This window comes from Triturus cristatus, chromosome 12 (assembly GCF_964204655.1).
Source record: "Triturus cristatus chromosome 12, aTriCri1.1, whole genome shotgun sequence".
NCBI classification, from domain to species: Eukaryota; Metazoa; Chordata; class Amphibia; order Caudata; family Salamandridae; genus Triturus; species Triturus cristatus.
In genome coordinates, this window is record NC_140595.1 from 664041221 (window position 1) to 664065610 (window position 24390).

At 44.8% G+C, this 24390-nt stretch overlaps 1 protein-coding gene across 1 annotated transcript in view; it reads left to right on the top strand.

The window, feature by feature from the left end:
- CIBAR2 (CBY1 interacting BAR domain containing 2) overlaps positions 1-23956 on the top strand; it is an 82803-nt gene extending 58847 nt beyond the window's left edge. The window contains exons 7-8 of the mRNA XM_085636811.1: positions 16321-16422; positions 18349-23956. Coding sequence (XP_085492937.1) covers positions 16321-16422; positions 18349-18486 — 240 coding nt within the window. The 3' untranslated portion in view covers positions 18487-23956. The remainder of the gene's footprint in view (positions 1-16320; positions 16423-18348) is intronic.
- The last annotated feature ends 434 nt before the right edge of the window (positions 23957-24390 follow it).

Here is a 24390-nt window from a genome sequence, read left to right on the forward strand (position 1 = left end):
TTCTGTCTTGGGTGCCACGCCAAGTACCTTCGCACCGACCTACATCAAGTTTGTAACTTGTGCCTCTCTCCGGAGCATGAGGAGGAAGATTGCAACACTTGTAAATCGTTTCAGTCCAAGAAGACTCTACGTGATTGTCGGGCTCGACGACGAGAGATGCAACGTCAAAGCATACAACACACTCTGGATTTCTTCGGGTAAGAATCTGAGCAAGAGGAGATCTAAGCGTCTGCCGGAGAAGAAGAGGCCTTATCCGTTCCAGAGTCCAATTTCGAGTTCAAGATCGATCTGGAGTCCAAAGATCTGACTCCAGGACAAGGTGCCGTGAGTACCGATGACCCCTTGCCCTCCAAATCCTCTTCGAAAACACATAAGGCTACAGCACTACCTCTGCCTTCTGGCCAACGTCGGCACAGAGACAATGTTTCCGACACCCTGACTCTCGGCTCAGCACCGAAGCAGACTGTCAAGCCTTCCGGCTTGGGATGAGTCGATCAAAACTTCATTCAGATCCAAAACCATCAGGCTCCAAGGACAAATCCAGTTCAGAGCCGTAATCCTCCACTCCGGAACAAAAACATGCTTCGGAGCCGAAATCCCCCTCTCCAAAACAAAAACAAGCTTCGGAGCCGAAACCTAAAGACAAGTCCATTTCAACACCAAAATATAAAGACCACGTCTTCAAGTCTCCTGAACCAATTTTAGACGTTCTTAAGGCCAAATTGGATCCTAAGCAGAAAAGATTTATATTAATCCTGATAATGGACACATTTCTGCTAAGACACCATCAAAACACAAGCTTCCTTTAGAGGACACTCCAAAATCCCTCTAAAGAAGAAGGACATAGCTACCAGCCCTGTTTATCCAACCCCACAACCCTCTCCTCCTCCACCATCTTCTCCACAATTAATTGAAGATCCCTTGCAAATAATGCCTCAGGGATCTCCACATACAGATCCAGCTAGAGTTCATGATGACTCATTTGCCTGGAGACCTATGGAATGACTGCACGATTGACCCTCCAGTAGACAATGACCCAGACCTTTACCCTGCAAAGCCATCACTACCAGACAATAGTATGGCTTACCAACGTCTCCGTGCTAGAGCAGCAGAGTATCATGGGGTGACATTACATAAAGAGACATTAAAGTAGGATTGTTTATTTGAAACACTTGAGTCCGCGCACAGGTCAAGGCAAATATTCCCTATGCTTAAAGGCATGATGAGGCATGCAGATGATATCTTTAAAGACCCTGCCCGAGCATGCATTTGAACTCCAAGGGTAATAAAAAAAAATATAATCCCTCACCATTAGATCCTGTATTTATTAAAGGACAATTAGCTCTCGACACCTTAGTAGTATCCACTGCTCGTAAAAAAGGGAATTCACAAACTTCTGGAGATGCACCTCCCCCAGACAAGGAATCTAAACTTATAGATGCCTCAGGAAAACGAGTAGCTGTTCAAGCTGCTAACCACTGGCACATCGCAAACACACAGGGCCTACTAGCTAGATATGACTGGACACACTGGGATGAGATTGAACAACTGCTCCAATATCTCCCAGATGAACATAAAACTAAAGCACAGTAGTTAGTTGAATGGAAACTCATCTCGAACTACTCAATCAGATGTGCTTTAGATGCAGCTGACACTGCAGCTACAGAGATCAATACCAGCGTTCTCCTTAAGAGGCATGCATGGCTTAGAATCTCGGGGTTTAAGCCGGAAGTTCAACAGTCAATTTTGAACACCCCCTTTGATAAGGAACACCTGTTCGGTCCTATAGTATACCATTCCTTAGAGAAAATAAAAAAGGACACCGAAGTAGCAAAATCTATGGGAGCGCTCTAGTACCCATCAAATAGAGGTTGCTTTCATCGCTCACTTTACAGAGCACGGTCCAAAATAACTTCCTCCGGCCCAGATGCTTCCTCTTATAAAGGCAACAGTTAATCCTCTCCCTCAATGGGTGCTCGACCTTATCCAACATGTTTATTGCCTGGACCTCACCTCCAATCCACCAAACATTCCGCCTCGTGTTCACAAACTGTCGTCAGACACTTACAGTTACTCAAACAAGAAGTGCAATCTCTCTTAGAATGGAAGCCAAAGAACCAGTTCCTTTAGAGGACCAAGGTTCAAGGGTTTACTCTTTACTTTCTGATCCCCAAAAAGGACGGATCAATAAGACCATTTTTGGATCTCCTAGAGTTAAACCAGTACATACTGTCAGAACATTTCCATATGGTAACGCTTCAACAGGTCCTTCCACTTATGTCCACACTAGACTTAAAAGACGCATATTTTCACATTCCCATTCATCCAGCCCATCCCAAATATCTCTGATTTGTGATAGCAGGCAAACTCGATCAGTTCAAAGTACTCCCATTCGGAATACCTACTGCTCCAAGAGTGTTTACAAAATGTCTATCAGTAGTGGCAGCTCATCTCGGGACACAACAAATTCAGGTGTTTCTGTACCTAGACGACTGGCTCATCAAAGCCAGCACACACCAAAGGTGTTTACAACACACTCAGACCACCTTACACCTACTCCACAAATTAGGTTTGATGGTCAATATTCAAAATTCTCACCTACAGTCTTCCCAGATACAATCCTATCTAGGAGCCACTCTCACCACACACCTGGCTCTAGCCTCCCCCAGTGCAGCCAGAATTTCCAATATCCAAACTCTATTGCTGCAGTTACAAACCAACCAATCCTTGCCAGCCAGGACTTTTATGCGGCTGCTAGGAATGATGGCGTCCTGCATTGCAATAGTGACTCATGCAAGACTACACATGCGGCCACTACAAGAATGCTTAGCACGTCAATGGAATCAGTCACAGGGTCAGTTAACAGATCTAGTGTTGGTAGTCGACCCTGTTCCACAAGTCGTGCTAACAGCAGACTCATCCCTCCCGGGCGGGGGAGCACATCTCCATTATTATACAATTCAGGGTCTCTGGGAAAGCAAACACAAATTACTCCACATCAACTATCTAGAGCTTCTAGCAGTATTTCTAGCGCTGAAAGGTTTTCAATCTCATCTCACAGCCAAAGTTGTCCTAGTCCGCACGGAGAACAAGACGCAATGTATATGTACAAAAACTGGGGACACACACTCTCCAACTGTCTCAGACGATTTGAAATGGGAAATTCATCACAAGATTCACCTTCTGGCAGAACACCTCCCAGGAATTTACAATCAAATTGCTGACCTCCTCAACAGAAGGAGACAACAAATATAGGAGTGGGTACTTCATCCCCAAGTTCTCCTTCCTTACTTTCAACAATTGGGATGTCCTCAAATAGATCTTTATGCCACAGCAGACAATGCACAGTGCTATAACTTCGTCTCCAGATGACCACACCGTTTATCCAAAGGCAAAGCCCTATGGATGAATTGCTCAGGGATATTTGCCTATGCTCTTCCGCCTCTCCCCCTCCTTCCATTTATGGTTCGGAAGCTCATGCAAACATCCCTCACACTGATTCTAGTAGCTCTCACATGGGCCTGTCAACCGTGGTACACCTCCCTTTTAGAGCTCTCAGTAGTTCCACATCAAAAGCTACATCTCACCTCCAGCTCAACTTAGCGATTTGGCTCCTGAAGTCATAGAGTTTGGATATTTAAATGTGCCACCAGACTGTATGTCTATTATGAAGGAAGCAAGAAAACCTACTACCAGAGCTTGATATGCAGCAAAGTGGAAAAGATTTGTTTTCTACTGTAATAACATTCTACCACTAGATGCTTCCATTCAAAACATTGTTTACCTTCTGCACCTACAGCAATGTGGCCTAGCTTACCCATCAATTCGGTTGCATCTAGCAGCAGTACCTGTGTATATTCAAAACAGACCGCATTTGCCTTTGTTCAAAGTTTCTGTTATTAAGGCCTTTATAGAAGGCTTAACAAACTATACCGCCAAGAATTCCCCCAGCACTAGTGTGGAATCTTATGTGTCCACCCTTTGAACCACTTCACACGTGTCCTTTACAATTTCTCTCATGAAAGATTGCATTCTTCATTGCAATAACTTCAGTAAGGAGAGTTGGTGAGCTACAAGCATTAATTTTAGAAGAACTCTTCTTTCAACTCTATAAAGATAGTGTCGTTCTTCGCACCAATCCCAGATTCCTTCCCAAAGTGGTTTCTACTTTTCATCTTAACCAATCTGTTTATTTACCTGTGTTCTTTCCTCAACCTGAGTCAGTAGCAGAATGAGCTGTTCACACGCTTGACGTCAGAAGAGCTCTATTCTATTATATCGAAAGAACAAAAGACTTACGTAAAACAAAGCAACTTTTTGTTTCATTTACACTGCCTCACAAAGTCAATCCTATTTCTAAATCTGGCATTTCAAGGTGGATTGTTAAGTGCATTCAAACTTGCTACGTAAAAGCTAAAATAACTTTATCTGTACCCTCTAGAGCGCATTCCACTCGCAAAATAGGGGCATCTATGGCCTTTTTAGGTAACATCCCTATAGCTGACGTCTGTTAAGCAGCAACATGGTCTACACCACACACATTTACCAAACACTATTGTGTGGATGTATTAGCACATAAACAGGCAAATGTAGGCCAAGAAGTGCTAAAGACACTTTTTCAGACAACTGAAACATCTACTGGTTAGCCACCGCTTTGGGAGAATACAAAGCATGTGTATCTACAGCACACATGCCTCGAACAGATTGTTACTTACCCAGTAGGCATCTGTTCTTGGCATGTAGAGCTGTAGATTCACATGCACCCTCCCACCTCCCCGGGCACCTGTAGTTGTTGAAATTCTTATTATTTACGCATGGACATCTCTTTACTACACTTACTCTATTCTCACCCTCTTGGGGGAAAGCAGTCAACAATGGAGTCGATGCCCATGTGCACTATCACGGAAAGGAGTCCCCTTACCTCGTGACTGGAAAAGACTTCTTAGAAGAAAAACAACTTGCAAACATCCGGACCCAACACTAGATGGCAGGAGTATGCAAAGCATGTGAATCTACAGCTCTACATGCCGAGAACAGATGCTTACTGGGTAAGTAGCATAATCCTTTTGACTGAAGTGCACTGGGTTCCTGCTAACCAGCCCCCAGTGCCAGATCTCATTCCCTAAAACTGTACAATTGTTCCCCCAATTGGCAATACCTTTAGCACCCCCTGTGAGTCCCTAGTACATGGTAGCCCGGACAACGAAGCTAAAGAGGGTCGCCAAGGGCTGCAACATGTATTGTGCCACCCTAAGGGACCCCCTCACCAACATGCAAACTGCCATTGCAGGCTGTGTGCCATTGTGCAGAGAAAAGTGAAGACTTTGCATGGCACTACTCTTGTGTGCCCTGTCTGCAGACACTGCATGCAGTAAAGGTAAGTCACCCCCACAGCAGGTCTTACAGCACTACGGCAGGGTGCACTATACTACATGTGTGGACAGATATGCCCCTATTATGTCTAAGTCTATTCTTAGATATTACAAGTGGACAGGGAAGCCATTTTGAGTACATGTGCTGGACACAGGTGTTTTTCGAGTTCCCCAACTACATGAAACTAGAGATGTTTGGTATCAAATATTTCATATTAATGAGACAATACTGATTCCAGTAAAGGATTTAATAATGCATGCACCCAGAGGGCAACTTAGAGGTGCCTCCTAAAAATATGCTGACTACTAGTGTGCTGGCTGGCTGGCTGGTGTAGACTAGCCTGCCCCCACAGACCGGTTCTAACCCCCTGCAGGTGAGGGACAGTGCTCTCTGAGGACAGAAACAATGTCTGCTCCGGCTGGAGATGTTGCCACCTCATCCAAGCAGGATGGCAAAGTGATCAAAATATCAAGCCAGGAGGCTTCAAAACCCTCTGCCACCTTTGCTATGCAACCCAAGGCTTCTCCTGACAGGGGAAATGCCACTCCGTGCCCGGGCCCATTTGGTACCAGGACAGGTGGGAAAATTAGCTAGCACGAGGAAATGATGGACAGAGCACTGTAACTTTTAAGACACTCACCCCCAGTCACAGATCTGGGTTGAATCCATCATCGTTCTTTAGCTCACTTCACCACCCCAGTTCAGACCCAGCTATAACCAAATCAGCCATGATCCTGTGCCTCATGGGAACAGTCCAGCCCGAACTGCCAAGCTAGTCAGAAGGCGTGCCCCCCTCTCAGGCTAGTACCACCCCAAATTCCTGATGTGGACATAACTTTTAGATTTCCACAATCGTAGTTTTGGCGGAATTAGGCTCTCTGGGTCAGGGTTATGCCCACCTCCCACAGGAAGTGGTCATATAGAGGGTGTAGACCCCTATAAAGGTAAGTAGCCAATTGACTACTACCTGTCACTCTCCATAACACCCCTAAATTGACCATTTAGGTGGGACCCCTGACACCAGGAACTTAGATTTGATGGATCAAGAAGAAAAGGACAAAGAGCCGTGAGAAAAGAGAGAGCTGAAGACTCACTGTGGACTTTGGGCGCCAAACCCTGAAGCCTGCACAAAGTCTCGACAGTCGCGACCCGTCCTGCAGCTGACCATCTTCCAAGAACCCTGGGAGACTGCCAGCCCTTCGCAAATTGCCAGCAATCAACCTTAGAGTAGAGGAGCTACTCCCATGCAGTCTGCAGGCACCGAAGAATAAAGTCCAGTTTACTGAGTTGCCGCTCTGCAGCTAGCCTGATGCAGCATCCCGAGGATAAGGCACCTGTGCTCCTGAAGGTCCACCAAGTGAGAGGAGACTAGGAGCAACCGTAGCCGCACAGGACCAATGCCTGGAGTAACGTACCCCTTGCAGCAAGCAAAGATGTGAGAGTCCAATCTGCATTCTAAGGACACTGAGATCAAGCAGCCATCGAGGGACGTCAGCACGGCAGAGACCCACTTCCAGAGTGACCCAGCCATCCTCAGTTGGCCCCCTCAACCGGCGAAGACTGACACCTGCAAAGCCTTAGGACACACCGAACTCAGCCAACCTTTTCACTCTGCACTCGAGCGCCTCAGCTGTGTACCGATGAACCAATGTGCTTTCTTGTCCCCAGGACCATTGTGACCCAAGCCTCCCGTTGGGAGCTCCCAGAGTTGTACCCAAGTCCCCCCCCTCTGCAGCCTATTTCTGGGTAGCCTTCCTTCTTCCTACAGACGTATCGCACACAGCTACCAACCCGACCAGCACCTGTGCATGCGGATGCCCCAGGGCAGGTAACGTGTAACTGCTGGTGGTACTTTGGACCTTGGCCCTAAATCCCGAAAGAGACTCCCAGAAACCGATAGCAAATAACTGTATTCAACATATGCCTTTTGCATTGCTGCGTAAAGACTCATTTAAGTGAACTATTTACTCAATTGTAAAAAATCATATTTAAAAAAAGTATTTGCTTTCTAACGAAGTTCTGGTTATTCACATTAACATAAAAATGCAACTTATTTTTCTAAATTGGTTTTGGATTCATTCAAGTGTGTCTAATATAATGTCTCTGTGAGTACAACACATGCTTAGCACTAACCTCTGATAAGCCTCACTGCTCGCACATACTAACAAAAAAGAGAGCATTTGGGTTATCATTTGTGCTTCTGTAAAGCAACTGCGGTTTGCCTGGACTCTTTACACAGTGCACCTCGTTTTGGTCCGCTATATAAAGAGCCAGCTCCCTACAGTGATTGTTGTAGATCATTTCTGGGTGATGTCATTTTCCCCAGGAAAAGTGCTTCCACCATGCATCTCAGCAATGTACACATCCACGGCACTGGAGAGGGCAGAACTTAGCCACCCGTCCCAGTACAAAGTCACCACCCTGAGATCCCTGAAAAGAAGGTAGCATCCTTGGATGCCTGGTATGCTGCACAATGTACAATTCTCTTTTGTTGCTTTCTTGGAATGTTTGTGTTTTCTGTGATGGACATGACACTGGTATGAGATTCCCCTTCATTCCAAGCAGAAAATGGCAAATGGGGAGGTTATGATATGAACAAAGTATGCCAAGGGACTTGGGGAAGTTAATGACAAGTTACCTGTTCTAGGAGACCAGCCCTTCCTATTCCTCATGCTTTCATAAGCCTACGAGAAGCAAACCTCTGCGTCAGGAGTCCTTCACCACATTGCAGCTCGTGCCTTGTCCAAGGACTACAACAAAGTAAGCAATAGATGTAAACACCAGTGCTGATCACTTGGGGCTGCATTCCAGTACATAGTTTTTCTTCCACTATGCCACTCTAGACTGAGCCCAGCAATGGGAAGGTCAGTCATTTTCCTGTTTCCTGAGGAACAGTCCTGTCTGAACTGTCAGGGTAGAACCCCTCTAGACAGATACAAAAATAGTCCCAGACTAGTTTTGCCTTGAGAAATTGGGCACCTTAGGCTGACTGCAGCCCCCTGCCCTGGTCAAAACTCATTGTCATAATGGCAGTTGTCAGGATCCCTTATTCTTCTTGAGATCTAGCATTTCTAGGTATGTACATTTGTACAGCATCAATCCCTTAGACTGCTAAATTACTTGGGAAGAGTTTTTTGATTGTGATTCTTTTCGCCCTATTTATTTATTTATTTATTTGAAAGGTTTTATATAGCGCTAGCTACACCCAAGGGTATCACAGCGCTTTACATCGACAATGAGAAATAAACCTGTACACAACAATAGCAATAGATAAAGAAAGTTAAACACAAGGTTATACAAAAATAAAGGAAAAATTAAGATTACATATTTGGCAGATTGCGTAAATTGTAAACCGAAAACAAAATGAGAGGGCCCAATCCTCGGCATCGGTTCCCGGGAGACCACTGGGCAGTCCCCACATCCGAGGAACAGTCCGATTCAGCCGGGGGACGCGCTGCAAGGTCTGATCGAAGTTCTCACCAAGCCGCAGGCTCCAGGCGGCGTCTGCAAGGGCACACAGCGTGTCCAGGTCACGGCAATGGCCTCTTGGGGGACACCGGGTCTGCTCTCCTGACCGGACAGAGGACGAGACAGGACCCGAGCAGCGGGTGCCCACAGTGCAGGCCTCCGACGAGGACCACGGAGATCAGGCGATGAATGGAACACTGGAGCGGACCTGAGAGCCAGGACGTGGCCCAGGAAGCGAAGAAGTCCGGGCGCGTCAGCGTCGAGTCCTGGGGTAAGACGATCAGACGAAATTAATTCCAATAATCTTTTTAGTTTTCACTCTATAAATTTCAATGGTAGCAATGTAGCATTCGGATGGGTCGGATGGCCAGGTAAACGGGGGATAAATACCGATTTGGTATTCCCCCAACCCAGGAGCTCGGCGGAGGAGCTCCTATTCGGCGGCCATCTTAGGCTTTAGCCTTAATCAAGTAATTACCTTTGGTGTATCATCCTTTTGCTCCATTTCTTTTCCATCTTATACATATAGTGGTTATGTCCAAGTAAAGCAAGGAATAAGGCTGGATCACTGATACAGTGGGCAAATGAAAATTGCATTTCATGCATATCAATTCATCATATGAGGTGATGCATGATGTATGACCCAAATTTCTTAAACGGGTCCTCCAGATTCTGCAAAACACAGATGGCATTTTCTACCTAATTTAACTCCATGCACTTCTGTTGCATCTCAGTTGGACGTATTGCACAGATTACAAGTGAATAAACGGATCGTGTTTAACAAAATTTGCATGGTGCACAAGTTACTTGCTTGCACTGATCTCCGCTCTCGACTTCAGCCCTCTATTCCTTTTTGCATGCTTCATTTTTCTCATGGGCTCTTGGTTGTGATCATTTTCTGTCTCACCAGAGCAGTGGGACACACTGCCTCCATTCTCACTCCTGTTCACTAGGAAGCGATTACCTGAAGTGCAGGGATGTACATCTAACAATCTGGTGTTTCACAAAAAACTGAAGACCTATCTGTTCTATCTTGCTCTTTAATCAATCTCAGTAGGCATTGTTAACTTTATACATAGATGGGGCGTGGCCAAGATGGCGAACCTAGCAGACGCGGCCTAAACAGCCCCACAGCCCGCCCAAAAATCTGTTAATTTCTCCTTCCACCCAGGCAAACTGTGATAAGAATGATGCCCCTCACCACTGAGACGGCGATGGGAGCCATGCAAGACCTCTGCCACTGATTGCCTTCCCAAAATAGTCACGGACCAGAACGCAGCCCGGCGGAATCGTGGCCTGCCCTGGCGCCTCCGATGGACTCTTCCCGGGACCGGAGGTAGCTGCGAGGCAGCACTGGAGAGCAACCTGGCTGTAAGCCGTGGAGTAGGCAGCACTCGAGGGAGACCACTCAGGCGGACCACTCGCCCGGGACCCAGGGCTTGCGAGACGACTGCTGCAGAACAACTGCGGGTACTGCCCCATATTCCAAATCCCAGGAGGGGGTGTTACACAATTCACCAAGCCCGACCTGGCCCTCCTTCCCCTGGCGGTGCTGAGGTCCCCAGAACACGCACCCACCTGCACCCCTACGCAGGGAGCCACCGGGGCCGGGTGGAGTGAGCAGGCAGTTGCGATGGTGGCGCTCACCCAAGCGCACTTTTGAGCAATTAGGAAGACACTGTAAAACACAGACACTGCGCACGGAACCCTCCCCTCCCCCCCCCCTCCTCCCCCCCCCCCCCTGCCACAGGGACAACTCAGACATGGGAAAACACCAGCCGCTAAGAGGGCCACAGCAAACAAGGAGAGGGGTGCTCCCCGAGATGCAATCTCAGATTTGTCGGATTTCCGGAAGGAGCAGAGGGAAAACGCCAGAACTGTTCTTAGAGGCATCAGAAAATCTCTCAGGGGCGAACCTCTCTGCACTCTTTATGATAGAACGTGCACATAGGGCGCTAGCCCCACTGCCCCCTGCATGTGCACCTCCATGAAATATCATCGCAAAAGTCCTAAACTACAGGGACGTGATAACATTTTAAAAGCCGGTCGCTGGGATGGGGACCCAGTCTTTGAAAACCATGTGATACGCTTCTTCCCAGACTGCAAACGCCTAGTGCACCAACAGAGAGCGTCCTTTGGAGGGTGATGAACCTTCAGTATATGCTCCTCTATCCAGCCAAGCTGAAAGTCCTGCATGGTGACCGTGCCCAATTCTTTTCCTTCCCAGAAGAAGCATGGGATTCGCTCGAGGTATGTGGCGAGGGAAGGCCCTGAACTGGGGGGGGTGGGGGGGGGACCAGCAACGAAACCCTCTGTCATGGGTAAACCAACAACCAAGAAAGACCACTAGGGGGAAGCAGATGGCCTAGTCCCGCTGCACATCCTGCGCACAGACTAGTGGTTCAGCGAGACAAATCCTTAGACATGGAACACTCCGACTCTGGAGCTAAGGACAGAGGGCTGCCCAGAGTGGACCCACAACTGCAGCTGCAACTAGCCGAGCGTGAAGCTGCAAGGGCACTAGTTGAGGAAGTCACAGCCTCAAGCTCGGATGCCAGCATGGGAGATGTGGTGGAGGAAAACTCCTGATATGTCTGTGGCCTGGGGGTTGGCAGTTGGAGACGGTGTAATGTGCGATGCCAGATGGAGACATGCCTGATTGAGTGGAGTGGGGTACAGCCCAGTACATGTGGGCCATGCAGTGGAATCTCACGGACATGGGCCTAACAATAGCGAGACTTGATGGAAACAACTGTACAGCGGGTGGTTGCACACTGTTCTCTCTTCACTTCCTCTTCTCTTTACTTATTCAGTCTTCTTCATGACTGACGGATGGGTGACTAGGTGGCTGACTGTGAGTTTGAGTGTAGACTATGATTGAGGAAGACGTATTGACTGGTACACCCTTTGCCGGATCATGCGCCATAGTCACCTGGAACAAAGTGTACCTTGGATGACTGAGTGCAGTGTAGGGTGACGTAAGTCCTGATGGCAGGCAAAGTCAGCCAGGGCTGAATGATTGAATGATAACTAGAGCGACTCACTCTTTCACAGTTATGGATCAACGCTTTCATGCCGGCGACGCTGAACCTTTCAGACTTCACCTTGAATTACTTATGGGGGAAAAGGGGCAGGCGGGTAGGGCGTAAGGGGAGTTGGATACACATGGGGATGCACAAATTGTTTCTGCAGTGTTTAGCAGGGGGGTGTGGAGTTTCAAATGTTTTTAGATACGGCAAAGGTGGCAGGGAAACCAGTAACTGATGTGGGGAAACCAACGGTCGAAAAAAGGTGGGATGTTTTAAATTTATAAAAATGGAACGTGTGGGGCTTAAACTCATTCATAAAGCTCTACAGAGTGCAGACTTATCTGTGACGCCAGGGAGCCTAAGTAGTTTGGCCTCATTCTGGGTGGCCCCACAAGTCCCATTCCAGATCCACGGTTACAAAGCACACATAGAGGGTCGACATGTTGCAGTGCATGGTGTGTTGGGTGGCATAGAAGTGTGCTTGGTGAATGTCTACGCCCCAAATGTCATTATGGTATCTTTTACTTAGAACCAGAAAGACAGCTAATCCCCTACATGTGGACGCCACTAATATGAGCAGGAGACTTCAATTGTGTACTAGATGGCACCCTGGACATACACCCCCCAAAACTACACACCAAACCTAACATGGTAGTGGCTCTGCGCAGCGTTATGGCGTGCCTACACTGTGTAGTTATCTGGCATGAACAGCACCCCACTTCACATGGGTACACCTGCTACATCACATCCCGAATTGCCTCCAGTAGATTTCTGATCTCTGAGGAGGCCTCCCTGGCGGTGGCCCAGGACACTCTACTGGGCCCCTATCTTTCGGACTAGGCCCCAGTGTTGCTCAAGTGGGGGTTGGAACACAGCAGATTGAGGGTACCACTGTGGTGCCTGCGATCGGAAGCCTTTCTGGATGCAGTATTTAGAGAAGAAATTGGAGAAGTCTTAAAGTTTTTTTTTTTGCCACCAATTGGTTATCCCCAGCCAACAGAGGGCTGGAATGGGACACGCTGAAAGTGGTCACTTGCAGAGCATGCCTGTCCAAAATAGGTGACACCAGGAGACAGTTGGAGTGGGAGCTCACTGAAGCGGAGGGCGAGTTTACCAGACTACAACATATGGAACAAGAACGGGAGTGGGGCTCTCCTATGAGTGCAGCACAGATTGGGAGAGGTATGGGACAGACTAGACTGTTTCATAAGACGCGAGTATCGTCAGCTGCTCCACAGGGAGGGTGACAAATCGGGTAGGCTGCTGGCCTGGCTCCTCTGCTGGGAATGCCCACCCCCACTTATACTGACGCTTCGTTCCCCAGACAGCACCACAGTTACTACGCAAGAAGGGATTCACTCCTGAATGAGATGCCTCTTCCAACCCTCACAGAGGGAACAGAATACCGATCTAGGGGCAACAATTCAACTTGATGAACTAAAAGGAGGCACCACAGGGCATGGCTCATTGTAAATCCCTGGGCCCGACAGCTTGCTGGTGGAATTCTACCAGACCTACGCAGATATACTGCTCCCCGGTTGCTGGACACCTTGCAGGAAGCTAAAATACTCTTGGTCCTACCACAGTCCATGAGAGAGGCGCATATTGTTATGCTCCCGAAACACGGCAGAGATGCTAAGGAGTAGACGTAAAAATCCTAGCTAAAGTCCTAGTGACACGCCTCAACAGGGTGGTGGTGCAGCTAGTGCACGAAGACCAATACAACTTTGCCGAGAAGAGGTACACACATGAACCTTTGCCGCCTTTCACACGTGATGCACTCGTTGGCAGGCAGGGACATTAGGGCAGCAGTAGTTGCCCTGGACATCGAAAAGGCCTTCGATACCTTGAGATGGGAATATCTGTGGGAGTTCCTAAAGAAAATGGGATTCGGGAGAGAATACATAAACTGGGTCAAGCTTCTCTACCACCAGCCTGGTGCCCGGGTCTGCAATGGCGACCTAGCATCGGGTACCATACCCATTGCAAGGGGCACAAGATAGAGCTGCCCATTATCCCCGCTCCTCTTTGCCCTAGCAGTAGAGCCATTGGCGATCCGCCAGAGGCGCGACATGAACAAATGGGGTATCACAGTGGACGGATGCACGCATGTCATCTCCTTATATGCAAATGACGCACGCCTATATGTCCAGCAGCCGGAAGAGGCGATACCGGCACTCCTGGAGGTGTTATCCGCCTTCAGGACAGTGTCAGGCCTACACATAAACTGCCAAAAAAAGCTCAAATCACCATTGGTCGCGCTGGCAGGGGAAAACATTGCAGACTTGCCCGACGTGGAACTCAATTGGAAGAGGGACAGTTTTCGCTATCTGGGCATACAAGTGGGACACACTCCAGAAGCCCAATATGCCCTGAACATGGGGGCGGTGATCACAGGGCTGATGGAATCTGTTCGGTTCTAGAACAAGCTCTCACTTTGTCATCGGCCGGTTGGCCATAGCCCAGATGGTCATGACCCCCGATGTTTATACGCCATGCAAAACTCATTTAATCGCATCCCTTTTCGCTACCCTGAATTCCCTCCTGGTTTAGTTAGTGTGGGCCGGGGACGAAATAGGGTAAAATTAGAAGTGCTGAAGCTAGGCACTGAGATTGGAGAGTTGGGACTTCCAGACTTCAGACTCTACTACTATGTGTGGCTGCTACATCTGCTGTGCAATGGTGAGCAGACGGATGCAACTCGGAAAAGGCACTACTGGCTGACCTTAGCAGTGGTGCTGACCTACCGAGATGGCTCATGATGTGCTCGAGTGCACAGGGAGACTGCGCGCACATAGTCAGACTAGTAACAGAAGCATGGGAACAGGTGGTCACACTAGTTATCGCGGGGCCCCATATGCCGCTGCACCTACTTCAATGGTTGCAGGTATTCCTCCGAATTCAAACAGTTATGGACATCATCAAATGGGCCTGAGGGGGGATGTACGACGACGGGAGACCTGTTTGCGAACGGGACCTTCCTAACCATTTTTTATAGTATGCCAAAACACCACGTACAGTTCGTGAGATTTGGACCTCCTGCCCAGACGAGCCTGAAGATTCACATAGGCTTGTACTGCTATTAGACTCGGGTTCCACTAGAGGACTGATCTTGTGGATATACAAAGCCCTAACAGAAGACCGCACAGTTGTGGTCTCCCCAATTATAGACAGATGGGAAGCAGACCTACCTTCCCCCCACTCACCAACGGTCAGTGCAGGAGTGCATTCGCGCATGTACGCGAAGTGTCCAGCAGTGCTCGGTTCAAGCTTACCCAGTTCTACTACCTGCATCGTACATACTTAACTCCACAAAGACTGGCACGATTTAATGACCATTGCTATGCCACATGACCACGCTGGGGGACCGACTCTGCTAGTTTATACACATGACATGGACATGTGCTAGACTGCAATCCTACTGGGAGCAAGTCATACAGGGAATCCGGCCAGCCACGGGTGTACACATCGAGGAGTCTATAAAACAGTGCCTCCTGGGAGTGCTCCCGACACTGAAAAAAGGTGGTGCTCGTACTACATAGGTTCACCCTCCTGGGCATAATCCTGGCCCAGCGCGGCATCACAATACATTGGACGGGCAGACCACCCCCCCCCCCCTCCCCAGGCTCTGCAATGGAAAGCGGATGTAAGGGAATGGAGAGTAGCTAAACAATGTTGCCTCCGAGCAGTGCGCATGTATGAGAATGCGGAACGAGACATTGATGAATGCTTGAGAGAATGCACATGCTTGTGCACCAGGACAATAGCGAGGTGAACACACCGCCGACACACAGCAGTGCAAGTAACACATAAACCCAGGAGATTGATAGTACCCCTCCCCGACTCCTCCACCCACATGCGCGGAGCACACTAGAGACTAGCGCATCCCACTTCTCTCACGCCCGACACAATCCCCACCCTGGAGTGATGACAATCCCATGCTAGATTATTCCACGTCACCCCTAGAGAAAGGAAGTATCCCCACTATTGCCGCCATGGTTCTACCGATGTATATAGTTTACTGTTTTTCAATGTTATTAAAGAAAAGAATTGCTACACGGAATGGTCAAGGGGGAACAAACCCTACACAAACAGACGCAAATTAGTGTAGTAAATCTGCATTGTGAACCATATTATAGGCCTGTATTATTATAACTGCGTACTGAAGTAATAAACAGGTTTAAAAAAAAAAAAAGAACTTTTTACATAGATTGTTCCTGCAGCAGGTGATGGGCATACTGAAGCTTGGCAGAGAGCACAGCAGAGAGCACAGAGAGCTGGGCTGAAACCGCTACAGATGCGGTGTGCAAGTTCGCGATCTCTGCGTGGCATGACTCCACAGCTCTTTGAACCTGTTGTGGTTTGAATTTATTTGCAAATATCTTGTGTTCTGTTTGTTGCGTTCTTTTGTATTGTGATTTAAATCTGAGGTGCTAATTATCTAAAACAGGATTTTAGATCAGCAATCCGTATGAGTCAAGGAACCCAAGATATAAGACCAGTCCATGCAACAAATCCTTCCTCCAGCTTGCCGTGGTCCATAGGCAGTCAGGTGAGTGACCGATTGCACTAACTACACTAAATTGATTAAAAAGTACAACCTCTGAGAGTCTGTGGTTTTGCATATTTGTATATAACTAACTGTCTAGTCCTCACCAAGTCCTAACATTAAATACATTTAGCTTTAATGTGAAAAATAACACACCTCATGTTTATATTGTCATCATTTATAAAACAAAAAATAGTTACTAACACTCAGGAAAATTGTATTTATAAAAAAAAACTGCACCCTTCCTGCTCCCTTATCAATTAAGCATTTAATTAGAATCAGATGCTGCCAAACAGGTACACTTGATTATGCTATCACCTACCTATAAAATTCAGACAATTTTTCAGTTTGGCCTGGAGAATTGAAGTTTGTAGTAACATATCAAATAAACCTAGGTCAAAAGGGATCCATGACTTTCTCTAAGAAAGATTTGTTGCTGCTGATCAATCGGCTATTTTTATTTTCAAACAATACGAGGTCCTTTTAAATTAATGAGAACTCTAATTTAAAATGGAGAAAGTGTGAGGTGGCTGCTGATTACACCACCAGACCTGATGCTCCCAGAAATATTTTAGGAACCTTAGACACTTTAGTGTTCATGATTTTCTCATTGGAAGAATACTTAACTAGTAGGGCTTTCAATGAAGGACAGCCATGATGGATAGCCTTGTTTGTTAGACAGCAACTTGGGCTATGTTTGTTAAAAAGCAACTAAATGAATCAAAAAACATGCAACTGTGTCCTCAGGACATATGAAAATAATTGGGAGGAGTTTGACTGTAACTCACTACATGTTTGATAAAAACCGAACACTCCGTATCACTACAAGCTCCTCCTACCAGGTGTCCATAATGGTGTTTGTGGCGTGATGATTTGAGCCTGCTCTGCTGCCGCAGGATCTTAACTGTCAGTCAATGAGTCTGCCATTAATTCATCTATAAGCTAGCATGTTCTGGAGGAAAATGTGAGACCATCTGTCCAACAGCTAAAGCTTACCCGAAAGTGGATCTCACAACTGTACAATGGTCCAAAACACACCAGAAAATACAGTATGTAATTGCTGAACAAGAAAAGAATCAAGATTTTTAAATTGCCATGTCCGAGTCCAAGTCTCAGCATCTCTAAGATACTATGGCGGGGCCTAAAGAGATTATGGGCATAAAAGAGTGCTCTTGTACATCACAAGCTAAAGGTTTTTTTTTGCTTAAGACAGCCAGAGTTCTCGCAGGTCACGTGAGAGACTGAAACTTAGTGTTAATGTTTACTTGGAGTTATTGATTTTCTAAATCATAGTTTGCACTTACGTTTAAATGTAAAGCTATTGAAAGTTGACTATTTTTTGTTTAATAAATACTGACAAATGTAAATAAGTATACATTATTTGCTTTGTTCCATGAGGTTACATTTAACTACTTTTAGGACTTAGGGGAGTACACAAATGTCAGCTATGTCTTAATTTGTAAGACCATTGAATTTTTGAAGGCGGGGGTGGGGTGTCTACTTCATCACTGCAGACCTTATCTTATAGTGTTTACTAAGCATATGAATTTCTGTCCCAAAAAGGCTACATCTATGATTGTTTCATATTAGTTTTTTTTATTTAGTAAAGAAGGTTAAACTTGTTTCAGCTTATTTGATTTCCAGCTCTTGCTTTCTGTTCTTAAAAACAAAACACAGAAAATTTGCCTTTTATTGGGCAACATTTAAAAGAAAAGATTGCTTTTGGGTCTCTTTAAAAGATGTCTGGTGTCCTTCAAGTAGGCAAAATGTTTGATTGTCTTTTAACTCAGAAAAGATATGTCCGATGATTGAAAATGCCATTCTAGATATATACATTTATCATATAAGGAATACCTGGAAATCACCGCACTGCTTGAAGTTGATCTACTCTGTGAAACCTAAATACCTGATAAATGGTTCTTTCCACAGAGTGCCCAAAGCACCCTTCAAACAAAAAGATCCAAGAAGCCAGTAGAGGTCGAGAGTGAAGAGGAGGAGGAGGAGGAGGAAGAGGAGGAAGAAGAGGAATATAGTAGTGCAGAATATGCACGGGTCCGAAGACGATAATCCTAGGACTGAAGCTAAGAATGAGGATGTGTTATGTCTTTAGTGAACTTTCTGTAGACATGGATATTTCTCAGTTCCCATATTCCAGCACTGTCGGTCATGTCAAAGAGCTAGAGTGCTTCAGGAGAGTGAACAAACTTCATTACAATATTGCATATACTGGTGAGAGAAGTACAGTTTAAATCTGTTCACATCCTTTAGAAAGACTTCAATTATTCTTAAGCTTTAATGATGTTTTATGTTGTAAATATTGTTGATGTCTTTAAACATGAATCTGAAGGTAGAAGTTGTTTGAAGTGGTTGCAGCAAGTCATCGGGTGGGCATTTCAGACCGCTCTACAATCTCTCCTTTTTTTAGGCCATCTTCTGTTACACCATTTATCCTCAATCACGTCCTTGAGGAATTATGTTTTCACTGTTCTTCAAGTCCAGGCTTTGGCTGTATACACTGTGCTTGACTTATGCAGTACTTTTGCTCAAATGTTGGTTTATTGCCAGCAAATAAGTATTGTTGAACTGTTGGCCCAGAGAGGTTTAAGAGGTTGTATCATTTAAATGCATCACTAAGTGTAGTGTGCAAGGTACGTCTGAAAGGCAAGTCCAGGCTTTAAAGTTGTAATTTCTCGGTGATCAGTACAATCCTGTGAAACTTGGATATTCCGAGTCCTGAAGTACAGCAGTTCCAACCAAGAGGGCACACCACAACATGAAATTTAATTCTTTGTAAAAAAGTATGTTGTGTGGGGTTGTAGATTATAAGCCAGTGAGGGAGGAGACAAAGGGTAGCCTCAGGAGTGAAGCCATGCCCTTAAAGGCTTTCAGAATATTGTGCCTTTTTATTTGAACTTGTACCATCTGCCTAGTCTTTAGTGGGCAACAAATTATTCTGTTATGATTGAGTCGCCAATTTCCACCTGTTTTGGCCCAAAGTTGCCAACGACTGCTGAGGATCTCTTGTTAAGTTTTCTGAACGTATCTTCCCGCACCTTTAGAGAACTCCCTGACTCCATTAGGATGTATCCTAGCTGGGGGAAGATACCTCCATCTTAGTGGTAATTGAGATTTGTCTTGGTGTTCTTTTCTGAAGATTTAGGTCTGCCCATTCATTCTACTCTGTACTCCTGAAATTGGTATGCTTTCTATCACCAGAAACTATAAATTTGGCCCTTAGTTTTTAAAAAACAAAATGGCTCCTGATATGCAGCTATACCTGGCGCCTCTGAGCACATTTGATACAGTCTCTTGGTTTGTAAAGATTTGGATAAAGCATTGGGCACATATCCTGACTGAACGATTTGCTGTCAAGGCTCATTGAGTGTCAAGTTTGGGGTTCCAAAAGATACTCTTAGTCTCCTCCCCACATACTCCTGCCTCCCTCCCTTTTACACACTGGTTTCTCAGTTAGTCACTATAGAGAAAGGTGACATGGACCTTGGAAATTCCTGGTCTTGTAAGCTTTTCCTCTTTGGAATTTTTAGACTTTTACAGGAAGCACCAGAGTAATATGGTCTCGGAGCAAGTAATGGTTATGACTGACATCTATTTTGTATAAACCAAGTGTTATCCATATGTGGGACCAGCTTGATTGAACTTTTTGAGGAGAGTTTTCTGTTTCAAATATTTCTAGTAATCAATGTTTTTGAGGCTGTTCACTTGCACTTCCTTAGTAAATATTGTTTACCAAAGCGAGGCCTGAGCATTCACTCTGCTGCTCTTATATTTTGTGCCTAGACTCTCTTCCTATCTCAAGCTTCTTCAACATTTGGTCTCTTCCACATAACATAGTAATTAGTTTACATCATGTTTCTTATTTACGGTCTTGCTATTTTTTCACTTTGAATTGGAAATGTGCTTTCTAATCTTATTCCAAGGATGACTTGTAAAGTCACCCCACATTTTTGATGTAAAGGAAGCTTCCTGCTGCTTTGACCGAACTATGAATATTTTAAGTGTATTGTGTTTCAGTCAGTGAATTTTCATGAGGTTCACATGTGTCTTGTGTTTGGATACTCATGACTGGAAAACTATGCTAAACGAAACCATGGACATGAAAGGCAGATGAACAAGAAAGTTATGTTTTGCGCAGAAAACAAAACAATAGAAACTGTGTTATGAATGGAAATATTGCAAGACCCTTTGTCCATCAACGACCCTCCAGAGCTGCACCGAAGGTGGCCATTTATTCCAATCTGGTTGTAATAACCCAAGGATAATAAAATGCAAGAATGAATGCTGTAGACATTAAACCTACAGCCTACCATTCTAGTCTGTGTATACAACGGGACAGTGTTTGTGATGTCCCAATATCAGACACTGCTAGTAGGGAGCAATGATTTTCCCCATCTTAACGGGAAAGTACAGTTTGCCTCTGAGCACCCTCATGTACCGCACCCCAGCACTTCAATACCTTTCATTCACACAGGGGCCATGTTTTCGGTTTGAAGGGTGACTCTTACTGTGAAACACAATATAGAGGGTTGCTTGATCTTGTCTTGCCCTCTAACTGTCCAGTTCTTCTCAAAGTCTTTTAAGAGACCAGTTCATGAAAGAGATTCCTTAATATGTGAGCCCTTTTACAATAGATCAAACGCTATTGACAGAGTGAATGTTGGGCTTTGAGTAAGGATTTTTGTTTTTGTTGTTTTAAGTACCAGCAGAAGGGGAGGATTTTCTCCCAGTATATTTTAACTTTACTCCAGGTTCCAATTCTTTCCTTCAAGAGGAAACCATGGATTCAACAATAGATCCTCCTGTTGCCTACAAAGAAGTAGAGGTTTCAAAAATCAATTTCAAAGAGGACATTCAAGAGATTCCTCTAACAGTAAGTGTACAAATCCTCCTTTATTATTAACAGGTTCCATGGCATTTTTATAGAAGATTGCCATCAAGTTTCCTAAGACTATTGGGTCTTCAAGCTACAAAATGTTGCCAAATAGAACTTCTTTTCAACTGTCTCACACAGATCAGAGTTTAGTGCAACAAGAATTTCAAGAACTCCTTCAGAAGGGTGCAATAGAATTTACTTCATTTCATCTGGAAGGATTTCTAAGCGATATACTTTCTGTAAAAAGGAGAAAACAAATTGTTTCCAGTAATCAAGCTCCCTAAATTCAATAGATTTTGTTCTTTATTCTTTGGTTAGTGTGGATACACAAGCTTCAGTAAGGACCCTGTTCTCAAAAGAGTTGAACTACTATATTTTAAGGTCAGTGCCTGATTTAGGAAATCATATTGTACTGCTTAATGGTCATTAAATTTACATGACTGAGCGGGGGATTTGTTGGTGCAGCATTTGTTTGTGCAGCATGATAAAATGTCAGGTCACAAATTTGTTGGCTCAGTGGACTAATGCTTGTACTCCAGGAGTCTTTATTTAACCTAATGGTCACAGGTTCAAATCTGGATGGGTGCACTCAGCCTTTCAACCTTCCTAGGTCAGTAAAATGAGTACCATTGAAGTGGGTTACAAAAAATGTTATTCGGCAGCAAAAGGTATGTGCGCTTCTCAAATAGACGGTATGTTATCCATTTGGCCACCTGAAAAAAGATCCTGTCTTCACTAATGGGAATTTAGACAAAAATCCATACCAAGTCCAGAACCATCAGAACTAGATGCAATCCTCAGACATTCCTGACATTAAAAGATTTCGTACATGTAGGATCTGCATGTCTTTTTAATACGAACGTAAAAGAGAAACTGTCCTCGTCGATTGGATGCGCATTATTTTAAAGTGAAAGACCGAATACAGCTAAATTCAAAGACTGACCTATTTCAGCAATCTGCAGGGCCACTGCCTTGGCCATTGCTGATGCCTTCTGCTTTCATTTTGTGTTCTAATTTCATGGTAAATTTGGGCAATCATTTAAGCATTGGCTATCACCTCTCAGCGTACTACTTCCTGCAAAAAACATTCCTAACAAGTGTGGCATTGCAATTAGCAGTTTCTTCGCTCCTCCCGGTTCCACCTGTGTTTGGGAACGCTTCCGTTACGACAAATTCATAGCAGTCATGCGGTTGGACTGCTGAAACTCGAATGACATAGGGCAGCATGTGTTCTTTCATTACTTTACTGAAATTGAATTGGTTTCTCATGAATGGCTCGCCCATCCACAAGGAGGTTTGTATGTGAAAAACTTGAGTGCAAATCGTTTCACAGCTATGAATTCACGCAAATAAAAAAAAAAACCAACATACACTTACAAGTTGAATCCTACTTTTCTTCTTGACAGGTTTGAGTAAACCTTTAAATTCACAAGATTGCTGCTGCTCTTATCTCATAGATTTACTTTTATGAAAGGTTCATATGTTAACCAGCGTAGCCTTCTTGCTTTGGAAATTATCCATTAATTTGATTTGCCAAAAGATGACTATTTAAAGCAACTTAACCCAGAGGCTGTCTTACTGGACGCATGATATGCATTATACATCAAACTCCTTTTAATTCTCAAGTCTATAGTCATCAGCGCAAGGTAATCTTGATGTGAATGGTACTGTTTATAAAAAGCCACACATTGATTTACCCAAGCAATAGTTTGAATGGGTAAATAGGAAGTTAATGGAGTGTGTTGATTGGAATAACGCAAAAAGAATTCCAGATGGAGGTCCTCCCTTTAACAAATACTGTTGCCTCCTCTCTGTAAGAAGTCTAAATTGCATGCCTGCTATCATAATTTCCTTAATTTGGGGAGGTTTTGCACAGGATTGCCAGCACTCAACCTAAATCATAACTTTCATGGGTAGAGTCAGTTTACTGTATATTGATAAAACTCCTTTCTTCACAATTTATCACATCACCTACTATTGGGCTCCACCTTGCTTACCTGTCCCAAAAGCTGTCTTGTCTTCTGTATATAACACTCTCTTCAGGATGCCTCCCCTTGTTTGCTTTTCCTCTTGAAGCAATGGTTTTTATCGCAGCAAAACTCATTAAAAAAAACTATATATATATTTGCGTGAGTGCTGCTGATGACTTCCTCGCCGAGCAGCCCTTTGTGAATGTGGCACTGATCACTGGCTTTAAAGACAGGATGCTAGGGATTGTTAGTGCACAGAATCTCTTACTAGTCTGACAGTCCCCAAATTATTGCATTTTCTATAATACATCACAGAGTGTCTTTCAGAGGCAACAATTCTTTGCAGAATTTTCAGAAAAAAATGATCACTTTTAAATGGCCAGACATGTCTCTGCAGTATAGCAGACCGATCTGCATTATGTTGCCAGCCTCAGTAACCCAGCGGTTATCGTCCTGCAGTCATTGCCTCTGTTTTTTGTTAGTGCCTGATTTGTATTTGTTTTTCACAATATTAACTTGTTTTATGTGTTCAATTCACCATGTGTTAGTGTTGATGTGTGGAATCATTTGCAAGTTTAAGTGTGGAAAGTGTAATAATAACTGACTGCTGTGTTTGCATTTCTATTGTAAATTGTCAGTGAAAGAAACGTATTAAAGATGAACTCTGTGTACCATTCTGAATCTTTTTTTCATTCATTTTAAATATGTTCTTTTTTGTCCTTGTGCATAATTTTAAAAAGCAAAATTCGTCTTTGGAACAGAGCAACCATTCAGGTGTTTTCATCAGGCAGGAGTTAAATAAGCAGAGATTTGTTTATTGTGATATAACTGAGGAGCATTACAAAACGGAAGAGGCAGAAAAATCTATATCCTTAATACATAAATGGATATAACGTGACGGCGTGCACCACCAGTTCACATAACATGGCGGATTATGAGGACAAAAAAAGCAGTATTGTGAATGTGAACCATGTTTTAATAAACCATCTAAGTGATGTGTACTGATGGTGTCAGAAATGTTAGGTATGATCAGCGCTCTAAGTGTGCCATTGAGCTTGGGCAGTGAATTAAGGACCACTTTCTCTGTCTTTTGCCTGCTTAGTGGCAGAT